Here is a 24,447-nt window from a genome sequence, read left to right on the forward strand (position 1 = left end):
CACCAGTAGACTGAGAAACTTGATCACACAGAAGAAGAGATTTCAATCTGTCAATGACACTTCAGTTACAGTGGGGTATGGCACTGCTTCCCTCTTCCTTTCCCTCTAATACCTGCAGATTCTAAACCAACTGCTGTTCTTCTTCCTGGGGACCACAGTCCAGGGATAAAGGAATTATCCCAAATAGTGCTCATCCAACATGTAAGTCTGGCAAATCAGTGCTGCACCACAGCTAAGAATATTTGGTTTTTTGGGGTTTTTTTCAGGAGATGCTCTACCCTAGTCATTGGGCTTGGGAGAATTACAGCTCTGTCTGAAGAGTCTGTGCAGATATATTCATAGCTCCAGAGTGGATAATGCTGCCACAGTTACTAGGAAGAGAAGACTGAATCTTATAAATGTGAGAGACTAGATTTGGTATCTCCTGCTTTGACAGTTGCTTCATAGTTTCAAAATTTAGTAATGTTGGGGTGTTGCTCAGCTCATACTGGGAGCACAACTTCCTGACTGTCTTTATTTAAAAAAAAAAAAAAAAAAAAGGTAATTATTAAGAGCTACAATAAAATGTAGCACATTGTTTCCTCCAGAACTTCTCTTAGATTGTCTGGACCAATCCTGGAGTCAGGTTCAATTGTTCAATTCTTAGACAGTCTGTCTATAATTATATATTATAATATATATATATAATATTATAATATATGACTATTTTTATATAACTATATTATATATAAGTATATGTATAATTAATATCATGATTATAGTTATTATAGTTTTTGTAATAATTATTTATATTGTTATAGATAATAAAAATATTATGAAAATAAGCTTTTATATAAAGCGGGGGAGAGGGGTTATTGTTTGCATCCTCAGATATTCAATTTTATTGGCTCCCAGTAATAATGTCAACATTTATGCCACAAATGTATTAAAAAACTGCTGGCTGATAAAATCAAAACATAACCATCCTTGGAACAGCTATATCTCCTAAGAACAGCAGCATAAAAACCTTTAAGAACATTTTGTGTTTATTTTGTTTCAAAAAGATGATGGCTAACGGCACATTTTCCAACACCTGACATTTTAACTCCAGATGGCCAGCAGCTCAGAGGTGTTGCTGACTGGGATTCAGCAGTTCCTAGATGAGAATTTCTCACACCGTGTTTAAAACAGAGGAGCAAGGCTGTAGCGAGCATGACAGTCTCTCCTGCTCTTCCAACCATACAAAAATTAGCACAGCATCACAGAATAGTTCAGGTTGGAGAAGACCTTGAAGATCACGAAGCCCCCTGCCTTTCATTAACCCACGGTGGCTGTGCCCGCCTGGCTGTCCTGCCGGTGCTGCAGGCACAGAAATGAACGGGCTCCTCTGAAATAGAGCCAAGCTCCAGCGCAGCCATGAGATGTCAGCACAGACCACTGTTTGTGTGCAAACCTGGCCAAAGTCACACTGATCAGCGCCAGTACAAATGCCGAAGTGGGATGTGACCCCGCAGGACAAACTGCGAGCACCCAAAATTGGGTGTCACAGGGACACGGCTGCTGAAAACACTGGCCAAAAGGGAGGGGGGAGTTTGAGGGCCTCATTAGGGTTAGAGCTGACGTGTAAAGCAGAGAAAGCTACTGCAGTTAAACAGCACTATAATGCTTTAGTAACAGGAAAAAGACATCATTTTTGCAACTTAACTAGAATGTAATTTAGTAATTAAAGACCTGTCATCTAAACCAGGGATAGATAAAATTCTGGACAGAACCTGGCCTTTAAGAACACCTGACCAAATTCCTGCCAGCCCATCATTGCTGTGCTAACAGCTGTGCCCACTTAGAAGCACCAGGGAACATCTCTTGATCATGGTTATATCAACTCTCAGGACAGTTTGACTCTCTAACACAAAGCCAGAGCATTTTTTTCTAACTTTTTTCATCCTGAGATTAGGTAATTAAGTCTGTTAATATGGAAATGACAGGAGGCCAGGGGACATGGGGTTTTTTTTAATTGATATATCTTGGTTAACAAGGCACTGCTTCACTGCAACGAATTTACAAAAGGAACCAGAAAAAGGACATCTTCATTTATGAAGGAGGCTCAGATTTCTTCAGGTTTTGTTTTTCTGCTTTAAATAGTTGAGACCGTTGAATTTCATTTGCAAAACAGTGCAAACAAGCAGTAGAATTGTTTTGGTCTCTGTAATAAATACGATTCACCAAATTCGATAAATCAAAATTTTGGAATTTTATTGAGAGACAAAATGACAGTCTCGGACAGCCACAATTAAAAGGACAGCGTGGAGCCCGGGATCGGCGCTGGGTGAACACAGTAACACACTTAGCTATTATGTTACCCCCCAAGTTCACATTTCTGGTTTGGAGCAGTCTCTTTTTATACACTGGATCGCTGAGAGAAACTCGGGACTTCGAGGTTCCTCCTTCTGAGGCAGCCTCATTAGACATTCATGTTCCAGTTCTGGGATTCTGAATAGGGTTGCCCAAGAAGACAATGCCTTTAATCGTCGGATCCAGGTGTGGCGTGAAGATGTTAATTTCAGGAGGAGACGGATGAGATATCGATCTGATGTAATCATCTGGTTCTCTGGGCTCCCATCTCCTTTTTCCGTTGTCTTTGTTCTCTCCTTAACGATTCCCGGCAGAGGCATCCTTGTGTCCCCCTTTTTGTTTTGGTAATTCCGATCATAGTTTCCTCGTGTCCCTCTTATGTCTTTTCTGGCAAAAGAAATTCCTGTACCGTTCTCTGGGCCGCTTTCGTCTGAGTTAACTCTCAGTATACTGGATTAGAAACAAAACTTATATTTATAGGGGTTGAATTACATCTTACATCATTTAACACGAACTAACTTTAGGACATATATCACAGTCTCCAACCTGGATTGCTTCTCCATCTGGTAGCAGGAAACTTTGAACCGCCTGTGTCTGCAGAGTCAATTGTGTTGTATTGGTTTTACACGGCAAGGTTTGATGGCAGGGGGCTGCAGGGGTGGTTTCTGTGAGAAGCTGCCAGAAGCTCCCCCATGTCCGGCAGAGCCAAGGCCGGCGGCTCCAGGCCGGGCCCAGCAGGGCCGGGGCAGCGGCCCAGGGACGGCAGATTTGGGACCGGGGACGAGCGGCCGCGCAAGGGCAAATGGCAGCCCGAGAGAGGAGCGAGAGCTGCGGAGGAAGGGCTCTGCAGAGCCCGGGGCAGGGCAGAGGAGGGGCGGGAGGAGCTGCGGGGCCCGGGCTGAGATTGCCTTGCTGTGGCCCCGCAGCCCGTGGAGCTGCCCGGGGTGCAGAGATCCAGCCGGGGCTGTGGAGGAGCCCACGCTGGGGCAGGAGCAGGCCCAGGGGAGGCTGTGATCTCCTGGGGGGGCCCTGCTGGAGCAGGCTCCTGGCAGGACCCAGGGAGAGAGGAGCCCAGGCTGGAGCAGGCTCTTGGCAGGACGCAGGGAGAGAGGAGCCCAGGCTGGAGCAGGCTCCTGGCAGGACCCAGGGAGAGAGGAGCCCAGGCTGGAGCAGGCTCCTGGCAGGGTTTGTGACCTCACAGGGGAGCCCAGGCTGGAGCAGCCTGTCCCTGAAGGGCTGCAGCCTTTGGAAGAGCCCCGCACTGGAGTAGTTTGTGAAGAACTGCAGCCGTGGGAAGAACTCACATTGGAGAAGTTCACGGAAGGCTTTGTCCTTTGGGAGGCACCCCATGCTGGAGCAGGGGAGAGTGTGAGGGGTCCACTCCCTTCACTCCATCGCTTCACGAGCAATGTGTGATGGCCAGACTGAGCCCCCATTCTCTGTCCCACTGTGCCATTCAGGCGGCAGGAGGTAGAGAATTGCATAAAGTTCAGCCTGGAAAGAAGGCAGGGGTGGGGAGAAGGTGTTTTTAAGTTTTGGGTTTATTTCTCATTCTCCTACCCTGGTTGTAATAAATTAAACTAACTTCCTCAAGTTGAGTCTGTTTTACCCGTGACTCAAGTTGAGGAAATCAGTTTAATTTATTTTTTACCCAAGACCTCTCCCTGCCTTTATCTTGACCCAAACTTAGTAGATTTTCCGTGCCCTGTCCAGTTGAGAAGGGTGTGACAGAGTGACTTCAACAAGCACCTGGCATTCCCACAGGAATTACTGGCTGTGGATCAGTGATAACAAATTTGTGGGGCTCCTTTAATTGAAGCTGTGTCCAAACGAGTGCTGTCCCCCTGGCCATCAGATGTGGGGACACTCTGCAGGAGCCAGCTGGGGGTCAGCACAGACACACACTGAATCCTTGTGGATTCATGTCTGCATTACATTCACCAGCACGGCCTCTAAATATCTTGTGTATCTCCACATTTCTCATGCTCAAGGATTCTTCTGATTTCCCCCATCCTTCCCTGCCACCCCTCAAGGAAGTCCCTAAAGGAGTGCCTGGGGTTGGGCAGGAGCTGTGTGCCCCCTCAGACACGGCTGCTCTGCTCTGTACATCTGTTTTTCTTCACTTTCGATGCGGCAAATTACCAATGAGTTTGCAATTCACCAGAAAGTAATGGGAGCAGTCTCTCTCCTCATCTCAGTAAATTATTTGGGGGATAACACAACAAAGAACATGGCATTAAATAAACATTCATTTCAGTCAGAGGAAGAAGCTGATAAAATAATTTGTTTCAAATTACATAAAGTCCTTTCTAGGATGTTTCCTCTTCCCAGTATAATTTTTCAAAATGTTCAATGCTAATTTAACTATTCCAAACCATATTTTGTTCTTTGTATTCAGAAGGAATTTCAGAGAAATTCAGGGGTTATGCAAATGTTCAGGAGCAGAAGATACTCTTTATTATCATTGTGCCAGATATTGCAGGAAGCCAGAATAAGAAATTTAGGAAAGCCATGGAAATGAGAATTGCTCTAATTCAATAACAGATTCATTGGCTTTCTAATTAGATTTGATCACTTCAGTATTTTATATTGTAGCTGTGTAAATATCTTTTAAATACCTACCACATCTGACACAGGAACTTCAAAAGCATCATAAAAAACAGTAGAATAAATCTGCAGAAAAAGTTAAAGAAAAATAAATATCTTAGTTCTTTCATGTCTTGGTAAATAATTCCTGTTCTGAGACACCATTTTATTTAATTTTATAACACTCAAAACCACTTTAAAATGACATCTGTAATAAATATTCAAAAAATAACTCAGATGATATTTTATTATTACACCTTACAGTATTGTCTGAGTAACATCATACAAATTGCATTATTAATAGTTTCACCAGCACCAAAACAGAGAATTAAATTTTACATAATTCGCTTAAGCACATGGAATTTTGACTACAAAGGATTTTTTCTTACAGTTCTTATAGAGCTGATTTGGTATGCTTTAACTTGTAAAATGACTCAAATACATGGTCCCAACATAAGGCAACATAGAAAACACCTGAAAACCAATGTTGGAGCAACTAAGAATTACAAAATTACAGACTAGTCACAGAATTTCTTCTGCTCACTCCATTCAGGATTTTGAGCCTTATTTAATTCTGACAACAAGCAAGATCTGACAAGTAAAGTCTTAGCCCAGGATTCAGAAACTCAGGTTTCATGTGACCTTGGATAAGTTTCCTGGCTCAGTTCTTCATTCACAACATGGCATTAAAATGATCCCTTATATCTCCAAAGACTGTCAGCTCTCAGGAGCTCCCTGCCATGATTTTTTCACAAAAGAATTGGTACTTTGGGAGCAAGATTAGAGCCAAGCTCAGTAAGAGTGAATGTGCAATCTTTAACACAGGGCACACTGATAAAATTGTTCTGGTGTTTAACAGAGGTAGGTGAATGATGCCCTTTGTGCTGCTGGAGAGTGTACTAGGGACTTGCCCAATGACAGAGAGTGCCTGACACAGCTCCTGAGTCACAGTCCTGCACTGCAGTGTGCTGAGGGCCTCCAGAAATACGTGATCTAACAGAAATGTAGTGAAGCTGTTATCACATTCCAGTCTCTATTCAGCACAGCAGTCAGGAGGAATTTTCTTCAGTAACTTCAGTGGGCACTGAAGTAAATGTTCTCTTAGATGCTGCTACCCAGAGGAAAAGCTAGAATGCTTGGCACCCAAAATTAAATTCATGTGTCCTGCCTGATCAGTTTACTCAGCAGTTTCAGCACAAGATAAACATTCTAGCACAAAGCATGTGCACAAACTTTGTGAAAAAGAAGCATCAATCATCACAAAACTGCAAAGTGAAAACTGGAAAATCCATCAGATATGTCTTCTGCATTGAAGAGTTGAAAAAGCAGTTAGTAATAAGCTGAAGGAGAGAAGTATGTAGCCTGATCACTGAGAGATTGGGGCTGTCTCCAGCAGTTAAACATCTGGAAACAGCTGTATCCTCCTCTTGCAGTGCACTCACCACTGCACCGCACTCAAGAACCTCAGCATCACAGCCACTACCATCCGCTGGACTGCAGGATCCTGGAATGGTTTGGGTGGGTAAGGATGTGACATATCATCTAGTTCCAACCACCAGACCCCTGTCCAAAGTCCAGCTCTCCTGGAGCCCCTTTAGGCATTGGGAAGGGCTTTAAGGTCTCCTCAGAGTCTCCTCTTGTCCAAGCTGAACAGCCCTAGCTCTCTCAGTCCATCTCCAGAGCAGAGGTGCTGAGTCCTCTGAGAATCTTCATGGCCTCCTCTGGACTCAATCCAACAGCTCCACGTCCTTCTTAGAACTCTCAGGAGAACCCAAAATCTGGCCTGCAAGGTACTCTGAGGCACTTTGCTGAGACAGCAGAAAAGAGAAAAGAAAGCAAGAGATCTGCCTTGTTCTAAGCAATGAATGGAGATGTCTGATGAGCTGCCAGCTGAACTTATTCTGGGAATACAAACACTGCAATGCACTTTCTTCTAAGGACACAAGAGTTTCCTAATTGACACCACCTGGAATGTTTCACTGATTTACCAGAATCTTTGTGTTTTATAGCCACCTGTGAGGAAAAAGGCTTACAACAGCTCACAAGATGCTAAACCTTGCCACTCTCATTACCCCTAGTGGCCAGATGGACCAAATAATCCAAATTATCAGGCTCTGCAGGGCTCTGTTGTTGCAAAGGCACCTGTTGCTCATAAAGCCTGTTCACGATGCCGTTTCAGACCCACCACTCTTGCTGCCAGGAGGAACACGGCCCCAGTGAGCACTTCTGCCACAAAGGAGATCCAGACTAGTGCCAGGGACCAGCCAAACCTGATATCGATTTCCACCAGGAGATCCTTGCTCCTCAGGAGGCAAACAGCTTCTTGGAAGGCAGCGGCTGAATATGCAATATAGACACTGATTCCTGTAAGGGTAACAAGAGCTGAAAAGAGAAACATGTTCAGCTACTTAGCAGCCACTGAAGAAACTGAAAACAGTCAATTGGATAGATCTTAGAGTCTCTTTGTCACTCCTTCTATTCTAGCCAGGCTAGATTTACAGATTATCTTTGAAATCTAGCTGAGGTGGCTTCTTGTGGAATGAGGGTGAGAGGGAAGTAAAGGCAGGGTTATTTGTGTCCATGGAGGATAACATGCTCCCACTGTTAAAAACTGAATCACAATGTCTGGCAGTAAGCCTCCCACAATAAAATTCAAGTCCTATATTTTACAGATACCTAATGCATGTGCATCTCTGTTTTCAGTACTGTATTATAATATATCCTGATTCCTCACTGCTGAGCACCATGTACAGTTGTGTCCCTGTATGCAATAAAGCCCATGGAGACCCAGATTCTTGTATTTCAGGTCACTGAATTGAGGCTGTTTTCTGAGTATTGTCAGTTTTGAGTGTTTAATGTCAATTTCTTGGTCTTTACTATCACCTCCCACCAAGGGTTGTGCTGTCACAACTATCCATCACTTCCAGATACCCGAGTCAAAGACATCTTTGGGACGGACTAAAAATAAATTAATAAGGGCACCCAAACAAGGAGCCAGATGTGTTCAGAATGAAAGGACTGTTCAAAAGGTGGTAAATCTAGGGAATGGCTTTACTGGGTCAGCAGCAAAAAAAATCCAGTAACAGGGCCCTGGATAAAAGGACTGCAGCCCAGAGAAAGTAAATACTGAAACACATTCAGGACAAGACAGTGTCTTATCTGATATTGAGGGAGAAAATTTTGCTAAAGCTTTCTGTTAAATTACAGTCGATCTTCATGAGTCTGCCTTTTTGCCAGAAATATATATTTGATTGGGGCAAACCAAGACAAAAGAATATTGGGCTATCCATCAGTCCAAATTCATACTCATATTCCTGATTTTAACCATCCTATGATGCCTGTACTTTATTCTAGCCCACTGCAAGGAGGGGAAAAAACAAAAAAATCACTTCATACCTTTTGTTAGCAGAAATGGAAAAGACTGATTTGTTGACATTTGTTGACATTTTCAACAAGGTGCATTGAATTCTGTGATTCGCTTTCTTAAAAATGGGGAAACATATGGGATGTCCTGACATGTGGAACAGTTCTGAGGGCTTAAAACCCCACAAACCTGGAATAGCATCTCCAAATATCTCTTTCTGCTGAGACAGAACTATCTAATACTCAACTTTGTGAATCTGAGTGTCCTACAAAACCGTTCTGTGCATCCAGCCAGAGCAGGATGGGGGGCTGGTCTCAACCAAAGGCCACCCCACACTCTGTCCATGTTCTCCTGGGAAACTGCTCCAGCTGCACACCCAGAAACTCCTCAAGCACCCCTCTCCTGACACTGTCTCTGTTTCCTTTCCCTCTTTGCAGCCCCAAATGGCTCAGAAATGCCCCTGGGATAATCATGCTTGGCACTTCACAGCTTTTCATTTTTCACTGACTATCTGGAGCAGTTTTCCACCAGCCTTTTCAGTGAATACAGCTTTCTGCTGTTCCGAGGAATTAGAACTTGCTCTTCTTTTTAGGAGGCAATCACAATGGGGAATGGTTGGTCTGTGTTACAGCATTTCAGGCTAAAAAGCTCAGTCAAGGATTTGAGACAGCAGCATTTGCTTCCAGCAATCTTTTAGCATTTTCTTCTTAAAAATAGAACTGTATGAGCCGTTGATGAGAGCCAATTCTGAGGATCCCCTTTTCTGTCAGGAAAATATTCTGTTTTAAGTTACATTGTAAAACAGCACTGAAAATCTGTTTGGAACAGAAAATGCAGATTTAAATACAGCTTTCCTACAGTGACAGAATGTGTTTAGGTTTTTCAATTCATAAATTACCTTCTAAAACACAGTGGGTTTGGATACAGCAAAAAAAAAAAAAAAAAAGGAAAAAAAAAAAAGAAAAACAAGTGTAAAAGCATTTTGCTTGCTTCAACTTGAAATGCTACACTCTAACTAAAATAACTTCTGGGGGTTTTCTTTTGTGGCCCACAGTTTGGGGACACCGCTCTAGATCAAAACTAGCAGTGAGGCTAACCCAGGAATACCTAACAAGACCCTTTTCAGGAACTCAATGCAAATGCCTTTTCAAAAACATCCATTTTCTTAACAGTTGCAAAATCTGTGCAACCTTACAATGTAGTAATTCCACAGTCTCTTTTCCATCACCCCATTACCCCATCTGTAAGGAATTTGTGCAGCGTGCTCAAAAGTCATTAAATCTTTTGTGTTAATGAGCACAGAAAACACAGATTGTTCGAAGGGTGCCTCCCTCCCCAAGGAGGGATATTTGCCTCTCCTAAGCAGCTCTATTCCAGAATCAGGACCCCAGCAGGCACCAGGTAAATGAACACCAGCATTATTCTGAAAGAAAATTCCGGCTTGGCTTTTATTCCCTGGGAAACAAAGTGATGTTTCCCAGATACAAGCTCTTGTTATCTAAAACAGTTAGGCCAGGAGTTTGATTGAGTACCTCCAAAAAGGAAAAGCAGTCCTGTCATTAGGAGCAGTAGGTAGGCCCTGGCAAGAATACTGATGAATCCAGTCATTCCTCCAAAAATCATCAGTATCAGGCTGAGGGGCATCAGGATGACAAATGTTCCATGCATGTCTGAGGAAAAATGAAGAATGTTAATATTGTAATATTTTATTATGGTGTCAGTGGATGTACCAATAATTATTAAGTGCAGATCCTCTGATCAGGATCAAAGCCTCATTCTGTGCTGCACAAACAAGAAACTGGACAACCCCTTGGGTTTTCAGAGTAAATCAGCAGGACAAACACATGGTATGGAGGAAAAGGTAACAAGCAAAACAAACCCTCACAGGATCACAGCCTGTGTTTCAAACAGAGACCACAGATAAAAAGGATATGTCTACACGGATATATATGAGCAATTAAACTGTTCCCAGCCCTTGAGCCAGCTGGATATCAGGTGATGCACTGCATACCAGGTAGGCACTGGCAACCTTAACAAAAAGTAACCCTGTTATGTGAATCACACCGTTCTGTTTGGGAGGTGACATCCAGCCATGCTTTGATTAAAGGTTTCTCTTCTGTCACGTGTCTTCTGCTGCACTGATGTAGCAAATTGTTGACCTTTTCTTTTGCTGCAGCTGACCATCAACTACAGGTAAATTTTCCCAGCCAGCTCTGATGCTGTCACTGCTTTCTACAACAGCTTCACTAAGTGCATTAACCTCCCCTGCTTGCTTCCTCCCATGCTAAATGTTTTACATTAGTCTTTCTTGATCCCTATAACATTTTAATAGCTGTGTAAACAGAGGGTTGCTATGTATTTTTTCATATCACCCTGTTTTTTCCATCATAAACCATTATTGAATCATTGTTACCTCTGATGCAATCTATCCACAACATTCAACCCAACCTTTTCTTCAAAATAACCAAAAAAAAGAAAAAAAAAAGTAATTCCAGTATCATTTTGTTTCATACCAGAGTAAAGTGCAGAGTAACTGAGAAAAGAAAATGTAAAATCCATATTCTGAAGAGGTCTACGCTTCATTGTCTCATTTAATTTCACAGAGAAACAATACACCATTAGCTCAGGAAAAGGAATCACTTACAAGCTCACAGTTGATGTGTGATCAAATGATCAATTTTTTTCAAGTCACTGTAACTGCCCACAGAATTGGAGGTACTGCATCTGCCGCTGGCTAAGGATCCAGCTCATCCTCTACAGCAGCATTATAAAGATCAGACACAATTGTGTTCATGTCTCTGCTCAGTTCCAGAACCCTGGAAGGTTAGGAAGGGTCTGCATGGCATCAAGGCAGACACCATTGATGTCTTTACTTCAGTAGAATGTGGTTTCCAGACATAATTATTTGTTTTGTGTAGCACAGAACATGCTCACAAAAAAAAAAAAAAAAAAAAAAAAAAAAAAAAAAAAAAAAAAAAAGTGGCAAATGACAAAGTTTTGGGAGGTGACCCCTTTTTTTTTTTTTTTCTTTCTTTTCCCCCTGCTTATTTACACTGGTATTATATTTTCATATTCAGTCCCAAAAATTGCTCTCATCAGGACCAGCTGATGCACAGAAATCATGAATTCAACATTCTGCATTGAAGAGAGCACTTACCCTCTTTGATTCTAAAGCTGAGGACACTCCCTGAGCCTTCCTTCAGCAAAACTGGCCACGGCTGCTGTTCCTGGCTAAGGAACACAGACCTAAAGCAACTCTCAGTGCTGACAGCCAGATCAGTCCTCAGCTCACTGGGAACAAACCAGCATGTCAAAACTGCCTGCAAATCTTAGCCAAATTCCAAGATGAGAAATAGCCATGGAACTTAGTTCAGGAAGGTTAAAAGTGGGTGTTGGGGATGTGCTGAAACTCGATGTGACAGAATAGAGGCTGGGCACCCAATTCAGTTCTCATATTCTAGAGAGGCAGCGTGGTCTTCAGCCACATTGGAGCTTGCTGAGTGTTATTTGGTCTCATTTTGATTATTCCCCACCATTCTGACACCCATGTGTCCTCTTAGATTTGGTCTTGCATGTAAAAGATGAAAAAGCCTTGGGAGAATAAAATCTTCAGAGGCTGCAATTAACATCTCAAAAGTATGAATGTGAGAATGGTGCAACCCTGTGCTCAGCCTGGCCTTGCTGAGAGAGAACAAACACACACAAATTCATGGCTGGCTCCCAGCTTTGTGATTTTTCAGGTGTCCCTCACCAGTCCAAGCCGCTGCTAACAAACTCCAGCTCAGGCCAGCAGCACTAACTTGCCATTTTTTTGACTTTTCTTGACATGGTGTGATTTCAGCTACTGCAGCCCGAGCCAGGACACGTGTGGGTGAGCAAAACACAACTCTGAATGGAACCTTGTGAAGGAAAGGGAAAGGAAAACGATTCCAGAGCATCCTTGGGAGCGTCCTAGATTACATTAATGATCTGTGACAGTTGCAATATCAGAATAACTCTGACTGTTATGCCCTCTTTGGTGAAAATATAGGGTTTAGGGACAGCTCAGATGAAACCCACAAACACCACTGTGACAGAGCCTCACTTTTCCGACACATTTCTCATTAATCACCTGCAGCTTTTTAAAAATCAAATATTTAGTGAATTCTATTTGGTCAAACAGTACTTTTATAATCTCCAGTGTTCTAGTTCAATATCTAATACTTATTTGTATTATGAAATCTGCAACTGCCTGGAAAACTTATTCTAAAATGCTGCCATGGAAACCACTCTGGAATCTGAATTCATGCCATCTGGCATATGATATTATGCCATTATATTCCTTGATTAGAGGAACAGAATTAGTTTATAGAAGAACATGACTTAAAATATCTTTACTGTGTTTCTGTCTTCAATAATAATCTGTGAAATAAGTTAAAACATTAATTTTGCAGTCATTTTAGTGATTTTTTAGTTTCTGTTGAAATATGCATTTATTCATTATGTATTAAACATATAACTGTCTTCGTATTGATGAAATTAATCCAGTATTGGAAAAAAAACACCCTAAGCATTTTGCAAAAGAAGAAGCATGCGCACTTTCTTGTAAAACAGAATTTAGTTTCCCACATCTCTTCCTCAACACCTGAGTTCCCTGTTGGTCCAACATGAAAGATCCAATGGTTTAATCTTGGAAATACTGAAACAAACTCAAAAACTTTTGAAAAACACTCCCTGTTTTTGAAACAAAAAATAATCAAATTGTTCAATCATAGTTACTGAAGTTGCACATTATCTAGCCAAACCTCTTTTACTAGAGGTCTGGCCAAGTATCTGTAAGAGTGACATCTGCAGTGTGTGTCCAGATCTGAGAATTTGGCAGGCATTTCTAAATTACCACTCAACGCAGTTGTTGAGGAGTTGTTTGTGAGAGAAATCTGTGGAATGAAATAGAAACACTGAGTGGTGTCAGAAGTAACCAAGTGCAAGCCCAGCAGTTTTGTTAATCATCTCCTGTTAACATCCTGGAGCTTAATTGCTTCAAACTAACTTTGGATTTGTTTGCACAGCTTATAACAGCAAATAGTGCCTGGAAATCTGTAATATCACCTCATCAAAAACACTCCAAACGGCATCGGCTCAGAAAGCTTAATTAAGGGCCTGTTTATCTTACCCAGCAGTAACTAAAGAGCCAGTTAGAAAGAAAAAGCCTCCAGCTGAAACAGACTCCTGGCAGTTGTTAAAACCAATGGGGCTGCTCCAGAAGGGCTTGATAAAGCCAGGAAGAAGCAGTGCACAGAGGAAAGCCTGACCACCTTGCTAGGAAAAAAGCAAGGGAACAAGTTAGAAAACCAATAAACAACTGAAGAGAACTCGTCTGTAGCTAAATGTGTGTCTTCTGGGCTTGGGCCACAGGGACAGGAAGGCCTGGATTCCCTCCTGTTCAACAGAGAAAAGGTGGCAGAGGAGGATTGCTCATAGAGTTCGGGGTCAACAGGATGATTAGCCAGGCTCTGGTCTGTGGGTAGTATGTCTGGGCTTCATGCTTGTCTCAAAAAATCCCTGAGCTAAACGGGGAGACCAATTGCCGATAGCAGAAATAAAATTATGCTAGACCTGCAGCTGGTGGCACTGACAAAAAACTCCAGTAGCAGGAATGGGTAGAATGATGAATGCGAGCGATGCGCCGTGGCTCACATTCTGCTGCTGTGGTACCAATGAATCTGAAAATGAGAACATTCATCAGAACTTGTCACTTGTTAGGCCTCAGCTGCAATGGTGCTGCAGTTATCTCAGATTTCTGTATATATTTACTGTAATATCTACAGTAAGTACTGAAGCAGATGTTCACTGGCACCTCTCAGAAGGAACAGCGCACTGTTGCTCAGAAACAGGTACACACCTGCCAGATCAATTAAACCAGAATTTCTATGTGCATCATCTGGGTCTTATTTCACTTGGCCTCTGAAACGGCTCTTGCTCCAGCCCCAGCTGTTCCCTTCTGGTAGCTTAAAACCAAAAGAAAATTTGCAAAGATCTATAAATCCCTCAGGAAAAAATGTCACGGTGGCGAAAGAATAAAGCATTCCTTATAACATTATAAACTGCAACCCAGTAAAAATGAAGCAGGACCATGAGGAGCAGGGTGAAGTGTGAAAGCAGCTGGTGCATGACAGGTTACAGGGTCCATCCACATGCTGTAAGGAGACCCAGACAAGTTTATCTGTACTATTAAACTCATTTTGTTGAGGAAGAAACCAAGGCAGCTGTCACATTATCAGCTGAGGTATCAGCTGAAACGGGCTGCCTCTGCTGCAAAGATTGTTTCCCTGCAGGAAGCATGAACTTGTCTGCAGCCTCATGGTTCCGGTTACATTAATGTCTAAAAAAAAAAAAAAATAAAAATACTCTCGGGAGAATACTTGAAAGCAGTTGTGCATGGGCACAATGGGCACAACTGGATTTTATAACAGGAAAAACAATATGAATGGAAAGCACATCCATTAAGTACTCATTTCTGGATGGGTCAGGAAGAGAGGAGAGCACTAAAAATGGACTTGTAAAAGGAACCCAATCACTGGCCCTGTTGTTCAAGTCTCTGACGAAAAATCAGGATTGCCAGAGGCTTAATCATACCTTGTACCTAATGCAGATGGTTTGTGTGTCACACAGACTGTAAGAAAGAGCAGCAGTTCCTCTCACATTATTTTTCACAACTCCAGTCCCAGCTTTGCAGCAGCCGAAGTACAAAGCTGAGATTCAAGAGAAATTGCCTGGTTTTGATTAGAAATATTTACAATATTTTTCATTTTGCAGAGATTATACTGGTGTTGCCTTCAGCTAAATCTGTACTGGTATTTACCCATTATTAACAACACAGTCTTTGGCAAATGGAAAATATATATATGACAAAAATGCCTAAGAGCAACTTTTCACCAGTGTAACATGTTAAGGTTTCTTGTTTGGGTTTTTCTTTCCTTTTAAGAAATTCTTTTAAAAAGTTCAAACTCTTGGGGAAAAGTTTTCAGCTGATAAAGCACTGCCATTCTTTCTATTCAGCAGCTTCCCTCCCTGTGTGACCCTCAACATCTAGATTTGGGACATTACATTTCTGCTACTGGAAAATGGCGAAGCTGCTCAGAAGTCGATGCAGCTGCCTTTGCAGTCACTGCTATCCTTATTTTGTCATTTAGAGAGAGATAGATTTGGCTCACCATGACAAATGTTGCTCTTGCAGCTTGTCTGCCGTAGCTGGCACAGGAAAACATATGGCAAGACAAAATACTAGACGTGTCTTTGCTGACAAATTTAAATTCTAAGGGAATTTTTGGAGGGCTGTCTTCAATCCTAGTAGTCACCAAGAGACTCTAATAACTGTCTAAATTACAGAAAGTGATACACTCATTTTACTCCTGTTTGGGCCAGAGGAAAGTGTCCATCTCCAGTGAAAAACAATTTTATTAATGTAGAACTTTCAGAAAAGCTAGTGGTAGGCAGTGGAGTGGTGTTTTTCTTTAGACAGTGGCTGATGTTTTAAACAAATAAATAACCAGGCTATGCTGTAATCTGTAATAGGGAAATAATTTATCCATCGTGGGTTTGAGGGGGAGAGAGGGTACACACTGCATGTTCAGCTGGGGGGAGTGGTAAGAGAAGAAGTGGAAGGCTGATGTAGAGGAGAGAGTGTGTTTGTGTGCAATCCATTAGAGGAGTAGCTCAAGACTGCTGCTGTGATATGGAAAGACATCATAGTCCCAGGCTTAACTAGGCCTAGGTTGATTGCCTGGGTAATATTGCTGCTGGCACAGGATTTTAACTTGGGCACCCAATTATTTCAATTTGCCAGGAGCTCGATTTGAAGTACACAATAAGCCTAAAAGGAATCTGCTGGGATGAATAGGGGAGATATTGGAAATGTGGAGGAAAGGACTGTGAGGGCTTTTAATTCCCTAATGAAGGGTTTGTCTTCTGGCAGTGGCCAGCACTTTTGTTCCCACTCAGGCCCAGCTCTTTGCATTCACATACAGACTTTCTCCAACCTCTATGGCACTTGTGTCTAATTAAGATGTGACAGAAAGTGCATTCAAACTCAGAAAAATTAGGGATGTGACCAAGGTGTTACTTAAGAGCCTACTTTAGGAGACAGTCTTTTTAAGTCCTTTTAGGAACAATCAGAAAGAAACATGTTTGATGTTGCCAGAGCTCATGAAATTCAGTGCCAATCAGTGAGAAATACGTGTGTACAGCTAGATGGAATGAGATTAATCCCATGTGACTGTGCCTCACAGACACCTTCACAGGCACACAGAGAGAAAAATGTAATTTTTTTGAAGTAACCTATTAAAGCTGTGCAATTAGCTTGTTTCCCACATACAGCAGCAGATGAAGAAACTGCTGTAACTACACTGCAATCCATGACCACAGAATTTTCCTCTAAAATTCTTGTTAAAATATGGTGTAGATGAAGATGTTTTGCCATGATCTGCCTAAATATGATGCAGTGGCCACAGTCAGAAACATTTAAGTGATAAGAGTAAGGCTGATGTAGAAGGTACTATCTCAGGACCTGATGAATCTAGATCTCACTCAGAAATATCTGTATTTCCTAGAAGGAAGAAGTACTGACATGCTACTTTCTATGTTCAGCTGCTGATGCAGAGGATCTGTAGCCTCACCACAGTGAAACTGCATTGAAGCTGAGCAAAAAAAAAAAAAATCAAAAATTTAACTCAGTAGGGCATTCCAATCAAACCTAGCAGGTTCTTTCAATTGAGGTATCTTTGATTTCTTCTCTCATCATTTTTAGGCAGATTACACCTGGTTAAAATAAAATATACAAGTGTCTTTGCAGACCTGAAGTCTTTTTCCAGGAACACAAAAATAGTACTTGATGTGAAAGTGAGAGAAAAAAAAATCTCCAAGGCCCTGAAGAGTCTGTAAACATAATTATTAATCAAATTTTTATTCATTTCCACTATTTTCTCACACTTCATGGCTCACAAAGAGCCGTCCTTTGTTTCCAAGCCAACAACATTTTTACAACCAAAAGAGCACTGCTTTGTGGTTTTGTTTTGTAATTTAAGTAAAGAGCTGCACTCTCTCACCTGAGAAAAATAACAGCCGTACCTTTTGCAAATATGCAGACAACTTTTGGAAGGCAAATTGTTTTATCTTGAAATGCTGAGCTACCACCAGCATAAGAGTGGAGGTGCTGACACCTAAAACATGATCAGGCAGGTTCAGTAAATGCTGACCCCTCACTGGCTCGAGCGATCCGGCAGACAATCACTCCCACTGATTTCAGTACCATCAAGCAGCTACAGCCCTCTCTTTTGAGGATGGAAGATGAAAGAAATGGCACTTCCTATTTGAAAGCACAGAGAGACACCCTGGGCTGTAAGAAGTGAACCTGTTGATGTGTTTATCTGGCTGCTTCAGCAGCCCACTGGCATCTGCCCCTCCTGTTCCTTCCCTGTGACACAGCCCCAGCAGCACCAGCACCTCCCAGGCTTCCTTTGTGTGCTGCACCTGCAGCTCGATCATGAGATGCTGCTCCAAGAAGCTAAAGACACTCTAAGCCACTCTGGAGCCCAGGGAATGGCTGGTTTTGAGGGAAAAAGTTCCATCTTAAACAGGACAAATGCATGTGTTCTGCAGAGTCAGGCAGAAGAGATGGGTAAATTAAAAAAATTATAAAAAGCGAGCCCACACACGAGGATGTCTAAGGAAAGGATTGTGCTGAATATATGATGCAAAGCCAGTAAATCATCTTCTAGGAGATGCCTGTAAGTATTTGAAAATGTTCTATTTGGACTTTTTGAAAACATTCTGGCATTGACAAATGAATCTAAAGAAAAAGAAGTAAATATATTACAAGCTTAATGTTTTTGAACACCATGTTCTTCAAAGACTTTGAACACTGCTTTTGGTCACTGATTTATTTTCTTAAATTCTCACATAGTTAAGTCGTTTATCAGTGCCAGGAATCCCACTGAAAAGCTAGAAAAGTAGCTGTGATAAAGATTAGTTTAAATGTGTTCTTAAGCATTTTCAGTGACCAGACTCCTTTGAGGTGATTGTGAACACTTTCATTTTTAACAATTGTGTACCTTCCTGTGCCATTCCAGTCAGAGAAGTCTTGTTCCTGTGGAAGAAATTAGCTGAACTTGTCATGAAATAGATGGTTATTTCAACAGTAAACACACTTAAAGACCACAGGCAGTGATGGATATTGTACAGAAGCAGAGTCAAAACACTTTCTCATTGAATTCCCCCTCTGAATCAGAAATGAGTCCCTGTAAGTGGCCAGGGGGGAGGGAAGGGTGAAAGGAAATATAAAATAATATAAATGCTACTCACACAAAAGCTGTTTGTGTGAATCGGTGATGTTCGCATTCTCGTGCCAGAAGGGGTTTATCAAAGGGTAACATTCACTCCTCACTATTAGAAGAAGGGGAAAAACAATGAGGAAAACATTATATCTGTTTGCTATACATAAATTTGATTTTTTGCATGTACATATAGTTCATATAATACTAGCTGCTTCTAAAACAGCCATTCCAAGGAAAGAAATGAGAGGATTTTTAGCATGCAGCATCAGCTGCTCCCATGGGGCCTGACCACTGGAGTCTACAGGGAAACGTCTGCTCATTGCAGTGGGGCTCAGTGCACAGCAAAGAGAGAATTCCTGTAACCTGCTCTTTCTCCTTGCTCCTCTGGAAGCAACGTCCTTTCTTGCCTATGGCAAACATTACTCACTCCTGGCTTTTAAAAGTGGAATCAAAGCCAAAAGTTAAATGCCTAGCATATCAATAAACTACATGGGGAGAATCCTATATATTGATATATAGGATTATAATAATCCTATATTATGATACATAATAATACTTACATTTAAATTAATTGTATTGTATTGTTTATGTAAATAAACAATCGTGTTTCTATTTCTATTCTTTATATTATTATTTATCATTTCAGTGGCTTTAACCCAGAACTTTCGCCCCTTAATTTCCTGAACCAAATGAAAAGACATCTCCTTCCTTCTAAATGGTTAACGTTTATTAGATTATCTTGAATTAAAAGTTAATGTAAAATTAGGTTACCGTAGCAGAAAATTCGCTCTCCCAATGTCTCCTTCGGCAAGTGACACGGGAGGCATTGACAGGGCACTGCCTACGGGTCCCGGGCACGGCCGGGGAGCGCCGGAGCTCCGCGGGCAGCGGGCACAGCCCCCGAGCCAGACCCCGCAGGCGGACGGACACCCGCATCCCCATCCCCGCATCCCCGCATCCCCGCATCCTCGCATCCCCGCAGCCGGACGGAGCACCGCATCCCTGCACCCGCATCCCGCACCGGAGCCCGCAGCCCCTCAGCCTCATCCCCGCACCGGAGCCCGCAGCCCCTCAGCCTCATCCCGGCACCGGAGCCCGCAGCCCCTCAGCCTCATCCCGGCACCGGAGCGCTCCGCTGCCCCGGCCCGCACTCACCGCGGCAGGTCCGCCAGAGCCCCGAGTGCGAGCTGAGCGCGTCCGTGCCGTTCCGGGACGCCTCCAGCTTGGAGGCATCGATGATGTACCAGAAGTCGGTCGCGATGGCCACCACGAGGAAGATGAAGCTCGAAAGTCCCACCAGGGCCACGAAGAGGGAGAGCGCGCCCAAGTTAACCCTCATGGTGCCGCCGCCGCCGCGCCTCGCCCGGCCCCGCGGCAGCGCAGGTAGCGCGCCCCGAGCCCCGCCCCGGCTGCTCCGCGCCCCGCGGGCGGACCGGGGACCCCCCGCCGCCGGTCCGGCTCCGCAGAGACCCCGCTGCCCCCCGGCCCCCAGCCCCGAGCCCCCGTGTGCGGAGCGAGCGCGGAGCCCCGTGCGGTCGGGCGGGCCAGCGCTGCCTCGCGGAAAGGGAAAAGCCGTCCGAAGCACGGCCGTGGGGATCCCCAGGGATCCCACAGCTCCGGCATGGGCTCACCTCCGAGGGGAGAAAGCTCCCGCACTCCAAACACCGCTGCCTTTGAGGGGAGGAGGAAGCAGAAGCCGAGGTGTGGGGAGCAGAGGCAGTGTTGGTGTTCCTGCAGCCTTTCTGGTATATTTACAAGAGATTCCCTCTTGTTCCGTGCCTTCCAGATGCCGGCCCCAAAAGGCCAGTTCTAACCTAATTTGGAAGGGGTTGTGAGAGAAGGCAGTAGCGTGGCATTTACTACCTGCTGCAGTGATGTCTCTACCCTGCTCAGATCATTTTCCTGTCACGATGGAGGGAAGGACACAAGCTCCTTCTTCCAGAAGCTATAGTTATGAAGGTGTTCATGTTTGAGCCCTGAAGCCACACTTCACCCAGCCTCCTGCTCATCTTCAGCCTGCTGAAATCTGTTGAGTAACAAAGTGGATTTCAGTTATAGAACCTTGTTTTCAAACCTGCAGAGAATTTACTCTGGTGTTTTACTGTGTTTCTTCACTGGCATAAAGATACTGTGCAGGTAGGGTCAACAGGGCATCTTGTTTTCTTCTTTGTAATTCACTTCAGGCCTTCCAGGGAATTACTAAGTAACTCTGAGTAATTAAAAAAGTCATTCTCATTTATTTTCTGGCATGGACACTGGGCAGAATGTGTGACATCATTACCCATCCATGGCAACAAGCTATCGTGAACCAGTAGGGTTTCAGCAGTAGGATCAGTTGAAAGGAACATTTTCCTTGAGAGAGAGTGTTTAAATAAACACAGAAATCATCAACACTACAGAACACATTTTGCTCTGCAAAACTACTGAAATATGTATATGGCTGGGAATATAACAGTCTTTATACTCAGGAATACACTGTTAAGCAGCTATAGCATTATTCTGAGGTCTTGCCATCTATTTCTCACATCTCCAAGTTGTATTTGTAATCTGTGAAAATGCCTCTGTAGTTCCACAAACCAGGCAGCTGCTAGCTCCTTGTAATTGCAATGTTTGGGTAATACAAAGTTCATTAAGTGAAATGTTTTGTTAGACTAGTTAATGCAGTGAGACAAAATGAACAAGCCTCGGGGCACCAGTCTCAACTGGGATCCCAAGCTTGTCTCTTTTTTTTTTCCAACTACATTTGCAGAGTTACTTGAAAGTTTCAATTATGCCCACAAATACCATGTGTTAGACAGAGGTTTTATCAGTTCTCTTCTTATAAATCTGCACCAGAAGCACTCATACACCTGAATCATCACTCCCCTGCAATGATCTGCCACTGTCATCTCCCAGTTAAATCCAAGGGAAAGCAGAGGGTATAAAACTGGAGGAACATTTAACCCAGCTGGGCACAAGCTGTTAATTGGGTGTTGTGCAAGATGCTTATCAGAGCTTGGAGAGCTGTTGTTCTAACCTTGGGGTGCAAAAGGTTTGTACATGTGCATATTTTTAGAAACATTCTTAAATAATCTATTTTAGCCATCAAGATGTGTGGAGGTCCTTGCAGACTCTGTCTCGACTAACTTTACAGTAAACCTAAGTTAGAGCCTACTAAGCCCAAATCCTTTTTTGACCAGACTCCAATGACAAACATTTATATCAAGAGTAAATCATCTCTACAAAAAGGTTTCATTTCCACATCACCATAATTTTTTTAGGCCTTCATTCCCATGCTAGGGAACAAATAATTCCTGCAAAGTGAGAAAACTAAAAACATAGTTAACAAAACAATTTCATGTATTCATTGGGAAATGTCTATAATGAAAGGGAAAAGCCAGTAGTGCAAATTAGTTTCTGTAGAGACTCCTGAGGTCTTTGAATGTTAAACTAGGATCTTTAGCATAAAAGATTCAAAATTTTACTCTGGGCTTAGCTTTATGGAGAAGGAACATTTTTCTTTGCATAGACTAGGTGTTGGTTTTATCAGCCAACATCAATCTGCTACTCGGAATAACAAAGATAATTCAGAATATGCTCTCAAAGTTTCAGTCAATTATCACTCCCCAGAGTGTGATGCAGTGAAATTATCAGCCTCTTCCAGCCTGAGCATGGCAAAGCTTGTGTAAGTAACTTCTATGCTCTCTGTTCTGCTTGCAGGGTTACTTGGGTGCTGTGGGATCCAGAGGGCATTGTGCTCTGGGAATCACCAGCTTTGCTTCCCAGGACTTTTCCCAGATAAAATGCATCTCTAAGGCAGTTCCTTCTCAACTTTTCTGAACCTGTGCTGTTCAGGGGAAGCAGAATCCCACTGAATTCCTCAGTTTTCCTCACTGTTTCTTTATTTCATTTCCTCTGCCCTGTCTGTATTTGTGAAGAGGTGACAGCATTACTAGAAGTAAAGTATTTGTAAACTACATAAGGGAGGGATTCCCACAATGTTTAGCCACCTAACTGTAGGAAAGCTAGTCAGTGCAAGTGTGCACCAATGACTGTAATTAATCGCTGCCATAACAACAATCATAATCAACACACCTAATTTCTTTCACAATCCCTTTCCAGGAAATATCAGGGGTTTTTCTCCTGTTTGTTTGTTTGAGGGGGGTTGTTTGTTTATTTTGGGGTTTTGTTTTGTTTTTGTTGGGTTTTTTCTTGTTCTTTTTGTGGAATGAAGAATTAAATTCAAACGCAGTTTTACCATTCAGCCTTCCAGTAAAGCTAATGGGATTCTGGAGTTTATGGTTCTTTTAAACTTACCACAATTACTTCCCCTGTGGTTCAAAAGAGAAAAGCTGTTAGACAATATACACAATTACGATTTTCAGATTCACTGCGCTTGGAAATTACAAGTTATTGGCTGGTTTGGCTATTCCTTCTCAGATTTAATCTTTTCATCATGCACTAGTACACATCCAGTTTGGAAGAGTCACAACCCGCAATGAATTCTAAAAAAAGACTGACCAGTCACAATCTATCAAGGATGAGAGACTACAAGACATACAATGTCCTGACTCTTACTCAATATTACCTGATCTGCAAAAAAAACCCATAAAGCAAAGCATCAACACATGACATTGAATTCAAAAGGGGATTACAGGAGGGACATACCTGAAGCAACCAGCACAGCCAACTTCTTGGGACTTGATCAATGGATGAAATGGGACTGGCCCAATTCATCATTTCAAACAAGCAGTTAAACCTCAGTAAAGTCTGGCATGTGAGGTAAAGTTGTCTGGCATGTGAGGTAAATTTAAACAAATTCCTAGGTCACATGGCTGTGAGGAAGACAGGAAATGTAACTGGGGTGCATCCTTAAAAGAGGTACATCTCAGGAATTTGCTGTCGAAGCCTTCTTGTGTGTAGTACAGAAACTGCAGCTCCCTAAACTATTTTCATTATCACCCATGTTACAACATCTGCAGTCACAGACCTTCTGCAGCCACAAGATATTCCTGCTTTGCCCAAATATTATGCATATGTATCAGCACTTCTTAGAAAAGCAATTGCAGCAGCTCCATTTCTCACGTAATGTACCTTTGTGTTTAAAAGCCCTCATGTAATGCAGCTTTTTAGCTACTCCTCTAATTATACTAAGCCCGTGTACCAGTAAGTGCCTCTTGGTGCAGAATGGTGAGATTTTGTGACAAATATAATCTGCTTTGCCTGCTTAGCACTCCATAGCAGTGAGGAACATGCCAGCAGAGAGAGACATTGCAGTAATAATTTATGTGGTCGTGTATCACCACGGGAAGTAAAATAATGTTCTGCTCTTTCACAAGAGCCAGATAAAAGGAGAACAAATCTCCAATGAATTTCTATCAGATATTCATCCAACAGAATTCCCCACAGAAACTCCAATGAGATATCTGAATGGCTTCTGTGTTTTCCATTTCATTGCCACTCAAAATTCTTGACTGTAAAAATAGGGAAAGATTATTTCATTCTTTTAATAATTATATTAATAATTATTAGTTATTGTTGAGGGAGGCAGATGATGATGAGACATCTAGAAATAGATACAGACTATATCTTATATTCCCAAGTTTTTTTAAGCATTGACTAATACTTCCTACTACTCAAGAAAAATACAAGGATCATCTATAGCAATTCACATTAGCATCATTTGACAAGTAATTAATATGTAAATTCCCACTTTTGAACACGACTCTCCTGCTAAAAGATAAAACATCAACAGCCCCGGCAGACTTGCCAAGGACGCAAGGAACTAGCCCTCAGATGGGAGTTTGGAGGGCACCTCCGTGTAATTTTGCAGAGGGCTGGTCAGCGTGTGCAGCTGCTGAGGTGTCCTGTGCCCAC

At 42.6% G+C, this 24,447-nt stretch overlaps 1 protein-coding gene across 2 annotated transcripts; it reads right to left on the reverse strand.

Annotated features, from left to right (window-relative positions):
- Positions 1–5,224: 5,224 nt before the first annotated feature.
- TMEM114 (transmembrane protein 114) lies at positions 5,225–19,930 on the reverse strand. Of its 2 annotated transcripts, none has more exons than XM_058422606.1 (4): positions 19,747–19,930; positions 18,620–18,700; positions 9,814–9,951; positions 5,225–7,299 (listed from the first exon to the last, which is right to left on the reverse strand). In XM_058422606.1, exons 1-4 carry the CDS (start codon positions 19,928–19,930, stop codon positions 7,067–7,069), a joined length of 636 nt encoding a protein of 211 aa, XP_058278589.1. In that variant the 3' UTR covers positions 5,225–7,066. The 2 variants fall into 2 exon arrangements, with proteins under 2 accessions (XP_058278589.1, XP_039935188.2); XM_040079254.2 differs by having other exon boundaries at positions 6,932–7,281.
- Between the last annotated feature and the right edge of the window lie 4,517 nt (positions 19,931–24,447).

The sequence above is a fragment of the Hirundo rustica genome, chromosome 15, assembly GCF_015227805.2.
Source record: "Hirundo rustica isolate bHirRus1 chromosome 15, bHirRus1.pri.v3, whole genome shotgun sequence".
Classification (NCBI taxonomy): Eukaryota; Metazoa; Chordata; class Aves; order Passeriformes; family Hirundinidae; genus Hirundo; species Hirundo rustica.